The following is a 21,911-nucleotide window of genomic DNA, read 5'->3' as shown; positions in this document are numbered from 1 at the left end:
GTCCTTGTGTCCCCATGATCTGAGATATCGTTTTTCCATTTTTCTGGTGATGGGGCTGTGTGAGGGTTTGTTATTTGCGTGTCGAATTGTAGTTTTTATTGGTATCATTTTGGGGTACATCTGACTTTTTGATCACTTTTTATTTCTTTTTTTGGGAGACAAAAAAACAGCAATTCTGGTATTTTTGGGGGCTTTTTTTTAAAGGCACTCACTGTAAAAGGAAATAAGGCCTTCTTATTAGGGAATTCTGAGATAATAGAGGGTGAGGGGGCCTGTTGAGGATCCTCATCTCGTGGCCAGAATAGAGAGTGGTTGCATAGAGTCTCTGGAGGACCTGTCCTGTATTACTCAGACAACCTATTAATATGAATGGACACTGTAATACTTCATTTTCCCTGCGGCGGTGCTGTAGAGAAATTGAACACTTACTGCCCGGTTTCCCCACAGATTACAGATGATTGCTGGGGATCCCACCAAGGGAACACTTTGTTAAACATTTGCGTTGACAAATTTTGGCCATAGATTTTTACATTTTTCATGTAATCATCTATGTTATAGGCTGATGATTCCGCTTACATTTCAGCTTGTGCTTTGTACACTGGGAGCAGGGTCAGTAATTATCTCATCATCAGAGCATGGGGTTACAATGAAAGGTAACAAACATCTCTATTATAAAGCTGGGAGGCAGATAACACAGGACAATAGCTCATGTGGACGGCTGCTCCTCCTCCCTCCCTGCTCAGTAAGTCACAGAACGCTCACAACGCTCTCCCATAGAAGTCAATACATTATTTTCTAATGTCTGGTTCCCAGTAGCTGCAGCAGCTCAGGCAGGACGACTGGCCCACCATAACTTTTTTTTATTTAAAGCCCCCAAATTCGGTATGGAGATGTGCCCCCAATTACAGTCGCATCTTTAGGTTTATTCATTTTATATTATACCCTCAAAATTTGGTCAATTCATCTGACCTTAAAAATGACTGTAACCTTTTGTCAATGAAATAAAAACCACAACAAGCCGTCAATATAAAAATAGTATGAGATTTATTGGAGAATCCAGTGGATTAAATCTTGTTAAAACCGTTTACTATGGATTACAGCACCTACTCCGGGCACAACAGACCGTTCTAAGCAGCACTCACAGGTTGCCATAGAATACAGTATTTTTTTTTTCTGTGCAACTGCAAAACACCACCATGGTTAATAAAGTTAATGCCAAATCCCTGAACCAAGCCCAAGGGCGGCATTTTAATATAATTGTGGGGGTCATTAAGTTGAGTCACCGTGTACATACATTACATATCTTGTACTGATCCTGAGTTACAGACTGTATTATACTCCAGAGCTGCACTCACTATTCTGCTGGTGGAGTCACTGTGTACATACATTACATTACTTATCCTTTACTGATCCTGAGTTACATCCTGTATTATACTCCAGAGCTGCACTCACTATTCTGTTGGTGTAGTCACTGTGTACATACATTACATTACTTATCCTGTACTGATCCTGAGTTACAGCTTGTATTATACTCCAGAGCTGCACTCACTATTCTGCTGGTGAAGTCACTGTGTACATACATTACATTACTTATCCGGAGTTACAGACTGCATTCACAGTTCTGGAGACTTCAGAGCTGACATTTTCCAGTATTCCCTGCTTGTTCACGGAGTCATTCACTTTCATTGAACACTGACACCTTTCCGTAGCACTACGGAAGGGTGTCAGTGCCGTGGAAATGTTCCGGGAATTATGGAACATGTCCGTTCTTTCGCATTTTGCGGGCTGTGCTCCCATACTTTGTATGGGAGCACGGCCCGAAAATGCGGCTGTCAGTCAGCGGCCGGCCGTGCCCGCAATCGCGGGCCGTGATTGCGGGCACGGTCGTGTGCATGGGGCCTTAAGGGTGTGTCTGGTGACAAGATTGTTGACTGTTTAAAGTGACAGGTTGAAGTTATGTGCAAATATGTAACAAGCAGGGAATGCTGGGAGATTTCAGCTCTAATGCCAGCAGAATTAAGAATGCAGCTCTGGAGTATAATACAGGATGTAACTCAGGATCAGTAATGTATGTACACAGTGACTCAACTGCTTATAATTAATATTGTATTTCAAAAGTGAACATTTGGTTTAAAAGGATCATAAATTACATAATTACAAAGTGTCATGTGCCTGTTCTGAGTTGTCACAGATTTCTTAACTAATCTTCTAAAATATTGGGCAATGCGGTCGGAATGTTAAATTGGTCAATATTCAACAGTTGGACTTTAGATGCTGCAACAAATCCTGCACCTTGGTTGGGTTTGTAAGATCTGGATGCTGTAAGAGAAGAAAAAGAAAATGGACTGTTGTATTAGCCAAGACCTTGTTCATACATTGTGGTTTACTTAAAAACCTATAGGGTGGAGGGTTCAATTAACACATGACAATGTTGTACAGAGAAAATACAAACTTTATTCACAAAAAATTGTAACAATATAAATTAAAAGATGAGTCATGCAGAGCATAGACAAGGCGTCGCTCCTTGCAGGAATGGTATATTCACAAGCTATGTAATACATGGGCATAAATAAATAAATGGATAAAGTGAATAGTGCACACTATTCTAAGTCAGCAGTTGATCCCAGACTAAAGCGGTTGCTAGTGCCACATGAAAACAGTAGCTGTGCCTGGAAAACATTGTGCCTGGGAACATAAAAACTGCTGTTACATACCCATGTAGTGAAGCCTGCTGGAGAGAGACGCCAGACCCGACGCGCGTTTCGGCGGAAATGCCTTCGTCCGGGGGTGGCGTCTCTCCAATGGGAATCAACATTAAAAGAGATAAGCAGCCAAGGGTCCCAAGTGGGGCTGTAGGGCATGCGGACATTGTGTCGCATGCCCTAATATTGAAAGAGCGACCTCTTTTGTGGATTCAGCAGGGATGAAAACCTTTACAATCACACATTCCATCTCGTGTTCCACAAAAGCCGTAATTTATTACGCCACCTGCCCTTGTTCCAAAATATATATTGGCCTAACAACAAGGGAGTTGAAAGTTCGGGTCAGAGAACATATGAGGGACATTTTGGGAGCAGTAGAGGTAGATACATTGGAAATTTTAAAACCGATAGCCAGACATTTCAAAGTTTATCACGCATGTGATCCGACTAAGTTAAAGGTGAGAGGCATTGACTGCATCGAACCCAACATTAGAAAGGGGGATATCTCCAAAAAACTGGCGCAACACGAATCCAAATGGATTTGGACTCTGGAGACCATGCGTCCTCTTGGACTTAATGAAAATTTGAGCTTCGCTCCATTCCTCTGACTATTGACCTCCAGTGGGCCATTTTTTAATAGTATGTGATGTTTAAGTTTATCGGTATTATTTATCATGGTTTTTAATGATTTTTATCTTTTTTGCAGCTGTATATAGATGGTAGTGTTTGTACTACATGGAGACTTTGGAGACGATGGATGGTGGAGGAGAGGTGACTCTGGACAAAATACATGGAATTCCATTTCAGAACAATAACATATGGAATGTCCGGAGCCCATTTCCTTTACCCTCATTCTTTATTATTTTCATATATATTGTCTATTTTTTATTATTTTTTTCAGATTCATGTCTCATGTGTGTTTACGCACACGTGGCGTATTTTTTGCTGCGTGTGCGTGGACACATGTTTATGATATAAATATCGAGTTTGTGTATACATGTGGATTATTTCTGTATTTTCTCCATATTCATGCATTTATGTTGAGAGATTTGTGAGATATTATATATGTTTGTCATTTCATATGGAGATTCAGATATTACATGTGCTTTCTTCTGTATATCCACATTTAGTTATACGCATATATACAATTTTTATCATTCTTTATTGTTTTCATTATTTATTTGTTGATATCTTTGTGGGCTGAGTTAATATGACTTTTTACGTGGTCTGATTTATCTGGATCAATTTACATGGGTCAATTTATTACATCACACACACCGTTACACACACACTTTTTCATCATTTCCATTCACATATGAGCTGGTCTCATAGTTATTATATACACATAAATTATTTATTTATTTACTTATTATTCACTTATGAATCAGTTTCACATATACACTGTTCACTATTGGTTTGTTCACTTTTTCTTGTCACTAATATATTTTTTTGTACACAGTATATCTTTTGTTCTTTCTATTATTATCTATTGCTCTTCATGTGATAGATCTGCCACGCTATTTTTATATATTTTTATATATTCTTAAATGTTCACATTTAAAAGAATGCCACGGTATTTATTGTAAAATATATATGCAGTAAAATTTGCATTTGTTTTGTGTTTCACATACACTCTTTTATTATTTTCATTCACATATGAGCTGGTCTCATAGTTATTACATACATACTAGTCACTTGATATTATTTATCCATTTATTTATTTCATCGTTCACTCATGTATTACTTTAACACATACATCTTTCACCAGTGGTTCGTTCACTTTTTCTCTATAAACATATTATATTCTTTATACACAGGGTAATCTCATTAATTCATTTATTAATACTTATTGCTTTTTATGTGATATACCTGCCACGTTATTGTTATTTTCATTTTTTATTATTTTTATTATTATTTTTATATGCCCACAATTGCAAAGAATGCCATGGCATTCATTGTAAGAGATATATATACAGGAAAAGATTAATCTGTCCAAATAGTTCTCCTCACTACCCAATCTGTCGGACATAATTCTATCTTTACGTACCTTATATTCAGGCATGGTGACTGTGCGCTCACGCCGGGGGGAGTGGCTGGATTGTGTTGCGGTCCGGGCGTCTGTATCTCGGTGGGCGTGTGTTGACTATGTCAGACGTCGTTAGCCCCCGCCCCCCCCGATGACGCTCGGCCGGAGACACGCCTCCGGCCATCTCCACACCTGTCGTGTGACGCTTCTATCAGTACACACATGACCATGGATGGTAACGCCTTCTCAATGTCCGATTGGCTGCTTATCTCTTTTAATGTTGATTCCCATTGGAGAGACGCCACCCCCGGACGAAGGCATTTCCGCCGAAACGCGCGTCGGGTCTGGCGTCTCTCTCCAGCAGGCTTCACTACATGGGTATGTAACAGCAGTTTTTATGTTCCCAGGCACAATGTTTTCCAGGCACAGCTACTGTTTTCATGTGGCACTAGCAACCGCTTTAGTCTGGGATCAACTGCTGACTTAGAATAGTGTGCACTATTCACTTTATCCATTTATTTATTTATGCCCATGTATTACATAGCTTGTGAATATACCATTCCTGCAAGGAGCGACGCCTTGTCTATGCTCTGCATGACTCATCTTTTAATTTATATTGTTACAATTTTTTGTGAATAAAGTTTGTATTTTCTCTATACAACATTGTCATGTGTTAATTGAACCCTCCACCCTATAGGTTTTTGTGTTAACTTGTAGGGTCAATGCACCAAGGTCACTTGGCACACATATTGCTCCTGTCTATACATGATCCACATATTGATTATACATGTATTTTGACAGGATTTTCCTGAATGTACCAATAGGTTTGTATTGTGGTTTACTTGCAGCTTTATCAGGAATATCGTAATACATTGTGACTCTAGTAATTACATTCTAACACTATGACGCTCATTCACACTTTCCTCCACCCACAGTCAACAGAATAAGAGCACATTTACACAAGGCCGCAGCGTCGGCCCACGTTACGTCACTACATCTCTTCCCAAAAGCAAGACCGAATCCCAATAAGGGAAATAATAGGATATCCCTCTCATCTAGTTTTTATGTGAGGTTTACGGCATCCTATATACTATCCATGGGTCACGTATATTGTTGTGGGATCCATTGATAGAATAAGGCTCTGATCATATACCACCGCGTGTGCCGACCGCATTTATAGGGCCCCACTCACCTGGGATATGCTAAAAGGGTGTCCTTTTGGCATACACTGGGTTGGAATGCATAGTTTTATTTATTTTTTATTTGCTGTATAGGATAGCGTAGTAGACTAGGCTACTCATTACAGACGGATACATTTAAAAAAATAAAAATAAAGTATACTGCGCGGTATTTGTTTTTTTACAATGGGAGCTTAAGGCCCTGTTCACAAGTTTTTTGCAGGCAGAAACAAATCTGAAATCCCGAAAAAGGCTCGGAAACAAGTGCCGCAGGTTTTTTCTGCCTCCTATTGATTTCAATGGGAGTTCAGATGCGGCACGAGAGGACATGACGCATTTTTTCTCCCGCAAGTGGCTAAAAGCTACCCGGGGAAGGGAAAAAAAAAACAAAAAACTCCTTTGCCTCCCATTGAAATCAATGGGGGGGGGGGGGAACAATTTTGGGCATTTTTTGGCTCTGATTTCAACGCAGTTTCTGTGTCAAAAAACTCTGACCAGGGCCTAATGGTGATGTACCTTCATACAGTGCCGAAGGTCGCAGATTTCCGTTAAAGGTATATGTTGGTAAATCCTCCTGATGTATATCTCAGATTAAAACGCTTGCGAATGGAGCTCAAAATGTGTCGGATTTCTTGTAAAATAATTCTCTGCAACACCAGCAACCACATGATTTTGCCGGGGAAGCCTTCTCGGGACAGAAACGTAGAGGAAACTTAGTATTACATGTATTTCTTGGACGGCCATTCAGACAAATGGAAGACATGAACAGCCAAAGTTGGCCAGAACAGAAGCCGCCATTAGAGCGTCTCACCGTTCTGAATCATTGAGGTGGTTCCCAAGCGGGAAACCTCCCTCTATGATGTCCTGATGTCCAAAAAGGGTATATAGACAGGGGTCGTCTTTATGACACAACCCCTTAAACAACGGTTACGACCGGAAAAGTCAAGTAACGATTATCATTTTGTGACTTAATAAAACTGCTTAAAAACTTTCCAGGTCTCCACGTGTCGTTACAGAATGAGGATTTACTTTCACATTTCTTGGTAGGTGCAGATACCTGGGCAGCAATGCACAATTATTATTTGCAATAGTTGGAATGATTTGGATTGCTACAGATACCTTGTGATGTAATACCCCCTTTAGGAACCCCCTTTTTGGATTTGGGGCAAGTTGACTAATCTATGGCCCGTCGATACTCACCACAACCTGCAATGCTTGGTCTAGGTCTTCTATGATGTCTTCTGTGTCCTCTAACCCAATGGAGAGGCGGATGAGGGTGTCGCTGATGTTCAGGAGAGCTCGTTCCTCCTCTGGCACGGAGGCGTGAGTCATAATCGCTCTATATAAGAGGAAACAGTCAGTGTTACATGGGCCAAAAACATGCTGGAAGATGATAAGAGCCAGTTACAATCCCATCCCTCCGCTCCCCTGCACCCCATTGGCACCTGGAAGAGACAAAATGCTGAACAGCACGCTAAAGGGAATGGGTTTACACATCGTGACAGGCATAGGAATAAACTTGTGTACTTACGCTATTAAATAGTCATGCTTTATATGTATTTCAAGGATAATTCTAAGGAGGGGATAGATCGGATTTCCCGTTATCTCCACATCTACTAAAAACTATTAGGGTTCACTCCTGGTCTGCCATAGATCAGGTACTGAATTTGCCCGTTCTTTGAATTTAGTATTAAAAAAAAAAAAAGAAAAAAAAAGAAGGGTAGAGCAGGGGCTATTCTTTTCTATGAAGCCTGGGTGACTCGGTGACTAAAAGATAACTAGTTAAAAATGTCTGTTGTACACACATAATGTATGTATTAAGAACTATACATCTACTTAGCCACGGCCGCCATGATATACATGGTGTAAACTGACTGTGCCTTACTGCTTTATGCATCCTGCTTGGGGAGGGATTTCTGGGTAATAAAGAGGTGTGTACTAGACGAGGACCTCCGCAGATCAGCGGGGACAAACAATAGAACCATTGACCCCCATCATAAACACTTAGGGGGAGCCAGAGGAGTAGATATAGGGGGAGAAGTCACACCCAGGCCTTGCGTCGTCACTAACACACAATATAGCAGTATTATAAACGGCACATAGAAGGGGCTCCTGTTACAGATTGTTGAATTGGGGCCCAAAAGCTTCAACTTACGCCTCAAGAAGGAGCGCATAGATGGAAGGTTTCGGACCTGTGGCTCGCCATCTATGCACCGGCCATCAGGGCTTGCTCGGAGTTGTGCAACAGCTGGCGACTGGCAAGCCACAAGTTGGAGACCGCTGCCATGGAGAGCAAATACTTATACATATACTTACGGATGCTCGGCCAGACTTTCATATCCGCCAAGACTTTCAGCAAGTGCAAACATCTGTGGAAGTGACAAATCAGAAATTAGACTTTGATTGGAAACAGGAAAAGACAGAACAGATGACGCCAAATACCTAAGAGTAGAAGCTACAAGAGCACATAGTCCGAGATCTGTGAACTACCAGGAGCTCAATGATATGGTCAATGTCTGGGATGACAACAAATCAGAAACATCGCTAGGGGTTTAGCACAAGGGGGGGGGGGGTGCGAAACACATCTGAGTGGGCCCCTACACAGGGGCCCCCAACACATGCTTGAAACTGCAGGGGCGCATCCGGCAGGGCCCGGCTAACCTAAACAGCGTAGTTTTCTGTGCGACTGTCTGTAAACTTACATAGAAGTGAATGAAGATGCCGATACAGTTGAAACGGAGACATGCCACCACTAGGGGGCCAGCCCAGCCCACCCCTGGGTCCCACCATCTCAGTGGGCCCGGGGCCACCGCCCCCCACTAGCTATGTCTCTGCAACAAATAAAAAGTAAATATTCCACCAGATGCCAACCCTGGTCTGTGAAATGCAACCAACCTGAGCCAAGAGGCGTCCTGCAGCCTTATAACCACAAGACGACAGTCAATCACTCATGTACAAACCATAGAATATAGAGAATGTGCGGATACGGGGGGGGGGGGGGGCATGAGCAGAGACAGGAAAATATCCTGCTGTCCTGCAGGGGGCGTCAACTGATACAGGGAAGTACGAACTCCTGGTACCGCTGGGTGTAATTCCGAAACACTGAAATACAAATTTTAGGGGGGCCTTCAAAAGTGCCAAATGGCACCATCTCTTTCACGTGTTGCCAGTTACCGCTCAGCAAAACCATCTGCGTTTTATTTCAAATGGCTGCGTTCTTGTAATGTAATGCGGTTTTTATGCGATCCTCCCACATCTCCCCACTACTTTAGAATTTAAGTGTTTCGGTATCATTTCACCCACGTACAGATCCTGTATGCAAACATTTTTTTGTATAAGCCTCATGCAATGGGCCAACCATGTAATGAGCTGGATCCTATAGAGCAGGGGGGGGGGGCTCTGAGTAGGTGATTCCTGCCCCCCCCCCCATTATCCCTAATAAGACATATAAAAAGGGGTGGTGTAAAGCAGAGAAGCCCTTTAAAGCTTCCTCAGAGGGTGGGATACATAGGAAATCCATATTTACCTTCAAGCTCTTGAGAAAAATCTTTGCATGTTCCAAGCTGCCCTTAATGTAGAATGTGATCATCCCGGGCACTCCGGTGCACTGACGCTTGGTGATCTCATATTGTGGGTGAGACGGAAGACCTGAAACAAGAAGATGCCAGGTTATTGTAAACCAACCATAGGCGGAGTGTACAATGACCATCAAGTGGGCACATGGTATAGATATTGGTGGTGAGGCCGCACAATGCTATGACAGATCTGTGATGTAAGAATCTGTAGTATAGCGCCTATAGCTTGCCATGGGGTCATACTGTACTGTTCCAACCCATGCCGTATTACGGAGGTATTGCCTGCTAGAAGCTTTGCGCCTATGGTAGGGTGGATCACAGAGGGGCCCTATGGTGGCACACGAAGTGTAATACAGACCCGCGTGCCACCCTACAGGATCGGTGCATATGGACCCTAAGGTCTTGTCCACACGTAACGGAAAATATCTGCAGCATTTACGCACCAACCAGCAGACAATCCGCTGCGGAAAATCCCCACAATTTCATGCGTTTTTTACTGCGGAAAATACTGCCGATTTTTTCAAGGGCTGAGTGATGTGACATTTCTTCTTCCTGTGATGTTATTTCCAACCCTTGTAAGAATTTCCGCAGCACATCAGAAAAACGCAGGAAATCAGTCCACCTTCCGCAGCAATAACGGACATGCTGCCGAACTAAAATTACGCACACGAAGGTGAATTTCTGGACTGAATTATTCCGCAGCGCGTAGAGGACATTTGTTAAATCTCACCCCCTTTGCTGCCACTGTATCCCGCTGCCGATTTTCCGTCCGCAATTGTGAACGGAAAATATGCAGCAATTCTGTTACGTGTTAGTCTTTGAGAACTGCAACTAATCACTTCTACGCCAATCATTTACTCCCTTCTACACATATCAAATGAATAATACCCCAAGTCATACCTGGAAACAGAACTTTATCAACTCGAGGATCTTTCTCCAGAAACATGGCCGCGGCCAGAGCATTATGGAAATGTTGCCTCATTCTCAGGTGTAAGGTCTTCAGTCCGCGGTTGCAGAGATAGCAATCAAAGGGGGAAGGAATGGCGCCAAGAGCTGCAACAGATGAAATACAAAATATGATATATTAAATTATATACATTATTACATGGAAACAGTAGACAAGCAGGCTTTCTCTTTTTGCCCTCACCGTAATAGTCCGGGCTATCGGAGGTATTAATGAGTCAACCAGACCCATTGTCTATTCACAGCAGGGCCCAATATATTGTCAAAAGGTTACAGAGACACAAAAGGGCCCCATGGCACAATTATGGGGCCCTTTGCAATCGCAGTGTGTCATCGCGGTTATTGCCGATAATGTTAAAGTGTAACTAAACGTTGGACAAACTTCTGACATGTCATAGTGACATGTCAGAAGTTTTGATTGGTGGGGGTCCGAGCACTGAGACCCCCACCGATTGCTAAAACGAAGCAGCAGAAGCACTGGTTTGAGCGCTCAGCTGTTTCGTTTCTGTTCGGCTTTTTCCGGAAAGCCGACGTATTGGAGTACGGGCAGAGACTTTCTATTGAGTCCGTCCTCCGATACATTGATTTCCAGAAAAAGCAGCTTCTGCCGCTTCGTTTTAGCAATCGGTGGGACTATCAGTGCTCGGACCCCCACCAATCAAAACTTCTGACAGGTCACTATGACAGATCAGAAGTTTGTCCGACGTTTAGTTACCCTTTAATCTATGGGGGATGGGTTGCAGAAAATCCAGCAATGTCGGATTCTTTGTGGCTGCAGAGTTGCAGGCGAATAAAACAGCACGGACACATGCGATTTCATTCAGCTCCGATAGATTAAAATTAGCATCCATAATGCAAGGCAATGTCCCTCGATCGTGAAGTGCAATTATCATGACGAGTGCCATCAATGGCAGCTTGCTGACGGTTTCCAACTAGCAAGAGTACATTATTTTTATTTTATTTTTGGGGGAGAAGAGGGAAAAAAAACAAAAATGTACAGTGTTTGTAGGTTTCTTCAACCGTGGCATATATATTTTAGCATATGTTTTCCTATCAGTTAGTCGTGTGGCTTAGTGCTGCACCACTACTGCCAAGTGTGAACTCAGACCTCCAAATGGAAAAACTTACTAACTTTGAGCTAGGGAACTATTTCCTGTAGAATCACAACTCTAAAATGATTTGTTATCCTCTAGTGCCCCTAGTGGCGCACTCCATGAACTACATGGGACTGTTACCTGAACAGGTATATGTGTCCACACTATAACAACTCCACAAGACTGGTGAATTAGACTCTTCATTACGTCTTCACTCACCGTTCTGAAGGAACTTTAGCCTTTCGTACAGTTTGTCGCAGTTTACGGAAACCAGTCCCATGACGACATCGCTGTGGCCTGAAACACATCGAGAGTTAAAGGTTATTCATATTCTTCATGAAATCAAAATAACGATCAGATGAAAGGGCCTGAGATTTGCAATGGAATACACTCATTTATTAAACAAATGGGTTGATTAAACACTGCATATAACAGACTGCCCCTAGTGGGCAGAGCCATTACTACAATCGATTTCACACTGCAGCAGGTTCTTACCATTCATATATTTGGTTGCTGAATACATGCAGATGTCCGCCCCCAGTGCCAATGGCCTCTGAAAAAGAAAACAAATTATATATATATATATATATATATATATATATACATACATACATACACACTGTATCGGTATACGTTTAGCATAGTGCACGTATAACATCACTTCTCCTTTAAAGTGAATACCACTGCGGAAAACTGCCGTTTCATCCCAGGAGACCGCTGCATCCGCCCCGCGTGACCGCTGTGATTGGCTGCAGCGGCGCGGTCACATGGGATGAAATGGCCTGGAGGAAGAAACACAGAATTCTGGTAAGTATAAGATTTAAAAAAAATTCTAAGTTGCGTTTTTTGCGCCGCAATAAACGCAACATCTGCTATTTGTTGCGGGTTTTACCTTCCACATTGAATTCAATGGGGAAAACTCGCAATCAAATAAGCAGCGTTTTCGCAAATACAATTGACATGCTGCGGAATAAAATTCTGCACAGCATGTCAATTTCGGAGCGTTTTTTTTTACCGCAGCGTGTGGATGAGATTTGTTTTATCTCATCCCCTTTGCTGCTACTGTATTATGTTGCGGATTTTCCGCAACAAATTCCATTGCGGAAAATCCGCAGTATCTACGCAACATGTGAACTGACCCTAAAAACGTGTTCCTTTTTATTTTCCGGCTGTGGACCTCTGATATACGGTATATATATATCCTCCTTCTAGTGGTGACTGCAGGCAGTCTGAATGATACATACAGGGGATTTGGAGCTCTGTATCAGAAAAACGGAACTCCGACCACTATAAAGATATATTAAGAAATTAATCAGCCCTTATTAATGGACCTTAAAACAACATGATGATGAAATGTGGACGTGCACTTTCACCACTTCTGACTACGAGCTTTACAAAGGTTTTCAGAGATCATATGCTCTGAATTTGGGCCGCGCTGCTTCGGTTGTTCCCCTGTTACTACACATCAGCTCATACCTCCTAAATGTCCATTGTTTTTTTTTGCAGGATTGGCCCGAGTAACGGATGTTAAAGGGGGCTATACAAATACACACAAAAGTGGGCATTTAAAGACTGTTTTGTGCGGGTTCCTGTGTGTAACTGAGGTGGGGCTTAATAATGAGGATTTAAATAGTGCAAGGTATGAACCAGCTGACTACGACTACATCGTTAATCGTTGGCCACTGCAGTGATGCTACATCTATAGTGTATCCATTTCCCAAATCATAAGGCTATGTTCATGCGCTTAACAAAAAACTGAGCTGTTTTCAAGGGAAAACAGCTCCTGATTTTCAAACCGTTTTTTGCTGCGTTTTTTACAGCCATTTTTGGAGCTGTTATTTTATTGAGTCAATTAAAAACTGCTCCAAAAACGGCTCAAGAAGTGACATGCACTTCTTTTTATGAGTTTTTTTACGTAGCCTTTTTTAAAAACGCTGTTTTTCCCATTGAAATCAATGGCCAGATGTTTGGAGACGTTCAGCCCCTGCATTTTTAGCCGTTTTTCGGGGCGTTTACGGCCTGAAAAACGGCTGAAAATAGGCCGTGTGAACATACCCTAAGGCTGGGTTCACATGAGCATGTTACGTCCGTAAAGGACGGGACGTATATCGGCCGTAAGTCCCAGACTGAACACACTGCAGGGAGACGGGCTCATAGCATCATAGTTATGTAAGATTCTAGGAGTGCCTGCCTCTCTGTGGAACTACTGTCCCGTACTGAAAACATGATTACAGTACAGGACAGTTGTCCCGCAGCGAGGCAGGGACTCCTAACGTCGTACATCACTATAATGCTAGGAGCCCGGCTCCCTGCAGTGTGTTCGGTCCGGGACTTACGGCCGAAATACGTTCCGTCCTTTACGGACCGAACATGCTCGTGTGAACCCAGCCTAACACTTCCCCTGCCACATGCAGCCTTGTCCTCCCTAACATCACATCAGTGGTCAGGTCACTGCCCCCCACAAGATCAGCACACTCCTCTCCTACTGCAGTCATCATTCCCTTGATCTGATTGTTTTGACCCCGCCCATTCTAAATGCAAACGTCTCCACAGTAAGGGTATGTTCACACAGAGGAATTTTGCAGTGGAATCAGTGGCAAAACTCCACCTCCCATTAATTTTATAATGGGAGTCAGACGCTTCTTTTTTCAGCTAGCTGATTTAGTGGGAAAAAGAAGAGTCCTGCTCGATTTTCGGGCAGATTCTGCCCAAACCTCCCATTGATGTCAAAGAGAGGGAGAAATCTTCCTGCCGTCTGGTAGGAATAGTTTCGCGGCAGGACCCGCCACGCAAAATCCGCCGCGTGAACTAGTCCGAATTGTCCTGGATGTGAATTAGCGTCACCTACCTGGAAATAGGCCGACATGAAGGTGTTATCTACTGCCAGGATAACCTCTTGATGCTTGTGGACGATTTCAGCACAACCTTGTATATCAATAACCGCTAGAGTCGGGTTCGTTGGAGTTTCAATCCACACGAGCTTGGGTGGAAAAAATATATATATACGTTAAATCTAAGCGGTCACTGGGCCAATCCAGAATGAGCTAAGGTCATCTTTAATTGGTTGAAGTATTAGGCGCCAATGGCTTCCACTAAACACCCCTCCCATTAACGTTACTTCCATGAGGTCAGGAAGGGGGAGGGTTGCACTCGCTGGTTGCATTATCCGTAAACGCTGCCGTAGCCATTTCCATGATATTGTAAAGCTCTGTAATTATATACAGCAGAATTCTTTTGATCCGGCATCCAATAAGTGCTGGATTATAAGCAGAAATGAAAAAAAAAATATATAAAAAAAATAAAATGGGTTTCGGCACTTCTTACTGAATCGGTAATAGGACAAGAGCCGATCCGCACAAAGTGAATTTACCGTAACTCGTTTGGCATCGCTCAGGTGAATGGGGCCCTATGAATACGTTTGGAGTGTGAATAGACACATAGAAAATAAACACAAGCCTTCACCTCAGACCCCGACGTGCGTTCCCTGCGCGTCTTCTTCCAGGGGGCCAACAACACACTGGTATTTGAACCCATTGTGGTTGGTTTACAGATTACTACCAGTGCATATAGGATCATTGTTACACTACAATTCTTCTTCATTTAATTGTTTTTTACTTTTTTTTTTTTTATGGGGGTTCTGCCAATATTTGTGATTGAATAAAGTTATGACATTATAAGGGCTCGTCCACACGTAACGGAATTGCTGCGTATTTTCCATCCGGATTTGCAGACGTAAAATATGCAGCAGAATACAGTAGCAGCAAAGTGGGTGAGATTTAACAAAGGTCATCCGCACGCTGCGGAAAAAAAGTCAGTCCAGAAATTCACCCGCGGTACGTAATTCCGCAGCATGTCAACTATTGCTGCGGAAAGGGGACTGATTTCCTGCGTTTTTCAGATGTACTGCGTCATTTCCTTGCAAAATTTCTTACAGGGGGTGGAAGTGACATCACAGGAAGAGGAAATATCACATCACACGGCCCTTAAAAAAAAAAATAACCAAAAAACGCAGCAAAAATCTGCACTATTATCCGTTACGTGTGGACAAGCCCTAATGTGATTACGGTAGTTTATTAAGCACAAGGGTTTTTTGTAGGTTGATTTTAGTGGATTTATAATAAATATAAGGTCGGACACCAGTGTCAGCGAGATATCGGTTCTTGTACTCAAGATCTTCTAGACCTCCGCAGTGCAACCCCCCGCCCTCCTCCCTTATTCCTCCCGAAAAAGAAAAAAAATGATTGTAAATTGTAATTATGGGGAATAAGGCTTCAGAATATTGCAAGAGCTCCACCTCATCCCGATAGAGGATATTCCTCCACCTTACCAAAGATAAACTGTAGTCTCAGGCCGGGTGTGGGTACAAATAATAGACCACATTACTGAGTCAACAAATATATCAATGTTAAGGTGCCCATATTCGTTAGACGTACCTCAGCCGAACCTGCCGATTTCGACAGGACTGGCCGACCATCTAATGTGTATGGGGTGTCCAGATTCTCCAGAAAGAAGGAATGGGCATGTTGGGTTTCAACATGTCCAATCTTTTGTTACCACAGATAATCCGCAGCCAGACGAGTCAGTCAGCGGTTTATCCCCCTCTCCCCAATGAGAACACACGCAGGCTCGGCCAAGCATGCATGTGTATGGGGGTGGGTGGAATAGCGGGCGGCCGAACGAGCGTTTGGCCGACAGCTATCTAAGGTGTATGGCCACCTTTACTCACCTTGGTATCTGGTGCGATCGCAGCTTCCAAAGAGTTCAGATCAGAGCAGTCAACAAAAGTCACCTTCAGGCCCATTTCTGCTGCAACTCTCCTAAAATATCTGTTTGTACCTGCCAAGATTAGCAAAGTGTACAGTGACTGATCAGATATTATCTTATCCGACTGACACCATGAGACGCCGCAGATTATTAATCAGTACTCTGCTCCAAAGTCCAAAAATAGCTGTTATATGACTTCTTGTTCCTTCACGGTCTTGTGTTCTTCCTATGCAAGCCAGTTACACTCCAATCCCTTGTATTCTAAGTAGAAGCCAAGATACAGCAGCCATTTTTAGCAGCTATGTGGTATCACTTTGTCACCTAGTCACCCAGGCTTAATAGAAATGCATAGACCCTGATCTCTCTTTTTTCCTTATGGCTCCTCCTCTCAGGTTTTAAACTGAACTTACATGGAGATGTAAAACTCTAGTAAGATTTTAATAAAACCACTATATGAACATGGGGACCCACTTGATATTGGTTCCCTTTTCAGCGCATATATATTTATGTGTTTTATTGAGAGATGTTCTTGCAGATAACTGAGTCTTTACCTCCATACACATCACTAGTACAGATGATATGGTCTCCAGCTTTCAGAAGATGAGCAATGTTGAGAGTAGCAGCCAAGCCGGACGCAAAAGCCAAAGCTGGAAAGAGAAAGATGTAGTAAAAATGTAACCTCAAGCAAAATACAACAAAAAGACATAAAAGTATATAACACTTTCTGATATTTTACAAAATTAGCTTCATTCCTTTATGGTCAGACATAAGAGGTTATTGGTATTGACAGCTTCGTTGTCAAACATGCCCTAAAGGGAAGGGTCAGGCTGCACTCTGAACACCCGCCCCCGTTTCTTTATTTAAAACGGTAGTCTCATGATGAAGCCGGCCAGCAAGATGCAGGATCAGACTACAAACAAATCCTGTGTGTAGTCTGTAACCATAGAGACACATAGGTCTGCATAGGAGCTGTATACAGATAAAGGTAGAACATTTTTATTCAAGATTTGCAAAATTATTTTTATTTTATTTTACATGCATTGAAGCAATAAACATATTTTAATAGGTTAAAGAATGTGACATATTAGGTAATTGGACCTGACAGGTCAGGAAACATCTGCACTGTAGTGAAGCTTACTGTACATTGGCGATATTGTTAATAAATCATTAAATGGGTTATGTGGGGACCAAAAATTATTAGCAGTGTAGCCAATGCAATATGTGATACACTCGCCAATATACATTCCGGGCCCCCTCAAAAACTCTTCGTCATGTGACCGGCCCCGCTGCACTCATATACAAGCAGTAGTACATGGATTACCTAGAGTACAGCGGGATCGGTCACATGTCGTCATCAAAGAAGACTGCGCGACTAGACTTCCGGTCCCCCGGCAGCGCTATGAAAATCTATAAAAATCTCAGAATCAGCGTGACGGGGGACCAGAATGTATATTAGCGAGTGTATCACATACTGCAGGGACTACACTGATAATCATTTTTGGTCCCCACATAACCCCATCTCTGATAATAGTCCATGCGGTAGGGAACCTGAAGCAATTTCAGGCTATACATCAAGACAAACTAGAATAACTGGTACAAGCTGCAATCATTGCCGTACAAAGGATGTAGTCATACAAGTACAGTCTAGAATAGAAGAATGGCGGGAATGATACGGATGCCATAATTGTAATCTGCAAGGCCCCAGTTTGCTGCCCCCGGGTATAATCCACCTTGTAGTTACCTTTGATTAGATCATGTAATGAGGGGCAACTAATGCTTTGCGGCAAGTGGGCCATAGCAAATCACTTCTGATGACATCATCACATAACACGCCGCGGAGACGCCAGCGCACCATACACCACAAAGTCTGATGCGTGTTCAGGTATACGTGCCATGGGGTCACAGCAATGATTTCTCTCATTTTACATGTAGACCTAGACTTGTATAACACAGGTTACGCTAATGGGATATTCCCATCACAGAAAGTGATTGCATATCACAAGGTTATTCCATCACTCTGACTGGTAGGGGTCCATCTGCAAAGACCCCCCTCCCCCGATCCCATTAAAGGGCTACAGCACTGCTTTGATGTGAATGGGGTTGGCTGTAGTTCCCCGCACAGACAGTGGAGCCGTGGTGGAGGGAAAAACTGAAGGGAACGCGCCGCTGGGGTCCTTAAACATCAGGATCGGTGGGGGCCCTGCCGACGGACTCCCACTCATAAGAAATGTGCCATCGCTTTCTATGATAGGAATGACCCTTTAACTACTGAAAATGATCGACCTATGAAGATCTGAAATCTTACCGTATTTGGCACCATCGATGGCAGCGACAGCTTTCTCCAGACAGTCCCTTGTTGGGTTTCCACTGCGGCTGTATTCATAACCCTAAAAAAATAAAAAATGTAAAGGTAGAAACGCTTAATTTTATTATGCACGTCCGCTACAAATCAGGCTACCAGGGCAAAGACAATACATAGAGGGGTGGTCTGTTAGGGTACGTTCACACAGGCTATTTTCAGACGTTTTTCGGGCCGTAAACGTCCCAAAAAACGGCTAAAAATGCAGGGGCTGAACGCCTCCAAACATCTGCCTATGGATTTAAATTGGAAAAACGGCATTCCGTTAAAAATGGCCGTGTAAAAAAACACCTCATAAAAAGAAGTGCATGTCACTTCTTGAGACGTTTTTGGAGCCGTTTTTCACTGACTCAATATAAAAACAGCTCCAAAAACGGCCGTAAAAAACGCAGCAAAAAACACGAGTTGCTTAAAAAATGGCTGAAAATCAGGAGCTGATTTCCCTTGAAAACAGCCCCGTATTTTCAGATGTTTTTTGTTAAGCGTGTGAACATAGCCTTATTCTTCATCACTGACGACTTTGTGTAAAGAGGGTTTCCCCAAATCAGGGAGGGCCCCAGAGCAGCATTTTCCGATTTCCACACGGATTCTGCTGCAATTCCACCATGTGTGATCCTGGCTTTAGGGCATATAGAGATCATAGATGTGGGTCACCTGCTCACCACCCTCTAAGCGGCCGTGAATAAGCTGTTCTTCGACGGTCAATGAATTACGTGGTCACTGGGGTTGTACAAGGTTAGAAAAACACGGCTGCTTTATTCTAGAACTAAAGCCTCTACAGTCTTTGTGTTGTGTCTGGTAATGCAGCTCAGCTCTATTGAAGTGAACAGGACAGAGCTGCAATACCACACACAACCTGTGGACAAGTGTGGCGCTGTTTTTAGTAGAAAGTAGAAATGTTTTTATTGATCCTGGACAACCCCATTAATTTGTATGGATGGACAGAACTACTTGGTAACATCGTCGATTTCAGGAGCCGGACCCATTGGCGGGGGGGGGGGGGGGCTGATCACCGGGCGGCTTTCTACATGCCTCAACAAGACAGGGGTGGGGGTGTTTTGTGTCCTTATTTAAACTGCTGATAATTTTTACAAAATTGATCAAAGGGAGAAATTTGGAGAATGATCAATGAATTGCGCCATCAACCATGTCATAAATAGTTACCAGAGTCTAACTCTATTGCCAGAAGTTAAACTTTGACTTGTAAGAACCTTGGGCGAATCTCCAAAGTTAAGAAAACCGAATAGTCAGCTATATATGACAGCAGTTCACCGTCACGCTGGGCGTCGGAGTGCCACGTTCAGAGGTGGCAGAACTTCCGTGGATTACAATTCAGGTGAAAACACGAACCACAATCCGCAGCATAAAAACTGCACCTATTTAAACATCAAAATGAAAAAACAAAAACAAACCCGAAAACCACACACAAAAAAATAAAAATATGCAGTATTAAGTGCGGATTTTACCTGCGGCATTACCAATGTTTACCTGCAGTTTTGATTAAAATTCTCCAACTACGCAATGTGTGAATGTAGCCTTATACTCACAACGCGTGACAGAATCCTATATTAGCAGCTACGTCCCCAGCTGGCGTCTCCCCACCCCCCTTTCCTGGAAAGTGCCGATATCCAGTGACTAAGCAGATTATATTGGCGTCTCATGCAATATTACATCATGCTCATTCCTCTTTTTAAAGAGCGGCCACGGCAATGACCATACAAAGCTGTGGAACCTGCTGGTGCTCCCCATTGTTCTCTGCACATGTAGACAAAAAGGGGAATAGAACAAGGAGGGGGGGGGGCACAGGCATGACAATGCTGGAAGCTGCTGCAGAACCTCTTGACAGCAAAAACAGTTAATGGTCCTCTAGGGGGAATGATACTATAGGATGACACGGTTACTACTAAATTGTGATGTCACATTTGTCAAGATGTGAAATTGCAGAGCAGCATTTCAGCCGATAGAAAATCAATGCAGCGGTGACAGTGATCTCCCTGGAAATAGAGACAAGATGTGATGCAATTTGCTCAGGATCTGGAGGTGTGCGTGTATAGGACATCCTGTAGTAGTCAAGAAACTCACCGCATGCTCTCCTGGACCATGCTGCTTGAAGGTGGTGGAGAGGGAGATGGGTGGCACTACTGCCATAGAGTTCCATTGCTCAGGTTCCTGCCCGGTGTGGATAGCCTCAGTAGCAAAGTGTTTAAATGCCTCCAGGTAGCCCTGTGTGGGGCACTGCTTGTAGTTCTGATTCTGCATGCTGCTGGCTGTGGCAGTGTGATCTGCGATCACCCCTTCTTATGAGCAGATTCCAGGCTCAGGGCATTGGTTGAGGATAGAGGCGTTGTCACCACATCACAGGAAAGGGGTGGAGAGGTGATCGCCCACTCATCCTCTGATGTCATCAGCCGGCAGCTTCATAGTGGAAAGTGTGCAGATTGTCCTATCACAAATATACAAGATACATAAGCGATGATGATCTAAACTATTAACTCCTTCCCGACCGCCAACTGTCTTTTGTTGCATGTTCAGAATTTACAGTGACGTCTTTTGGCGTCGCTGAAGAAAAGGCTTATAAGCGCTTCGGTGAACGCTCATTCTCTAAGCAGGAGTTGTTACTAACAGCTCTTGTACTTAGAGCAGCCCATTGAATACAGCTGGGATTGGAAAAAACTCCGACCCCAGATGTTTACCCTTTTGATCGCTGCGGTCTGTGACCACGCCATGATCAAAGGTTTTTTTTTTCAAATGGGTCACTGGGATCGGAGACTGGGGGAACCACCTGCAGTCAGCCCTGGGGACTGAGAAAGGACCCTGGGGCTGTCTGTTCAGTAATGTCTAATGCAAACGACCGTAGACCATATCTCCCAACCGTCCCGGTATCAGCGGGACAGTTCCAGATTCTAGACAGTGTCCCGCTGTCCCGGGCGGTTGGGAGTATGTCCTGCAGGGACCATCAACTCCCTGCTTCAGAATTAGTTCAGAGGGGAGGAGCAGAGGGAGCTCCTCTGCTCGCCGAGGACTCCCCGGGGCACAGCGCTACTTTTGCTCGGGGAAGCCTTTGACGTTACTGTCCATATATGGACAGTGACGTCAGTGGCTACTCCTTGAGGAGCCCTGAGCCCTGAGGAGGAGCCCTGACGTCAATGTCCATATAGGGAAAGTGACCGCAGGGGTTTCCTCTAGGAGCGGAATCCCTGGCCAGATTATCGGCAACGGGGAGTCCACTTAAGGAGTAGCCACTGACGTC

General features: G+C 43.5%; 1 protein-coding gene across 1 annotated transcript; it reads right to left on the bottom strand.

Moving 5' to 3' along the window:
* Positions 1 to 1,021: 1,021 nt before the first annotated feature.
* Positions 1,022 to 20,980, bottom strand: CTH (cystathionine gamma-lyase). The gene is made up of 12 exons (XM_075832836.1): positions 20,744 to 20,980; positions 18,608 to 18,689; positions 16,854 to 16,949; positions 16,265 to 16,374; positions 14,387 to 14,518; positions 12,034 to 12,091; positions 11,758 to 11,835; positions 10,382 to 10,534; positions 9,433 to 9,554; positions 8,223 to 8,275; positions 7,107 to 7,245; positions 1,022 to 2,319 (listed from the first exon to the last, which is right to left on the bottom strand). The coding sequence occupies exons 1-12, from the start codon at positions 20,918 to 20,920 to the stop codon at positions 2,254 to 2,256; spliced, it is 1,266 nt and encodes a 421-aa protein (XP_075688951.1). The 5' UTR covers positions 20,921 to 20,980; the 3' UTR covers positions 1,022 to 2,253.
* Positions 20,981 to 21,911: the final 931 nt, after the last annotated feature.

Source organism: Rhinoderma darwinii, chromosome 7 (assembly GCF_050947455.1).
Source record: "Rhinoderma darwinii isolate aRhiDar2 chromosome 7, aRhiDar2.hap1, whole genome shotgun sequence".
Classification (NCBI taxonomy): domain Eukaryota; kingdom Metazoa; phylum Chordata; class Amphibia; order Anura; family Rhinodermatidae; genus Rhinoderma; species Rhinoderma darwinii.
This window is presented reverse-complemented; position numbering and strand designations above follow the sequence as displayed.

Bases quoted from the DNA above. Each gene is read 5' to 3' on its own strand.
- CTH (XM_075832836.1), bottom strand. From the start codon at position 20,920: ATGCAGAATCAGAACTACAAGCAGTGCCCCACACAGGGCTACCTGGAG. The intron at 18,690-20,743 runs GTGAGTTTCTTG...TTATTTTTTTAG, and splicing joins ATGGTCCAGGAGAGCATGCG to GGTTATGAATACAGCCGCAG. The intron at 12,092-14,386 runs GTAGGTGACGCT...TTTCTTTTTCAG, and splicing joins TCATGTCGGCCTATTTCCAG to AGGCCATTGGCACTGGGGGC.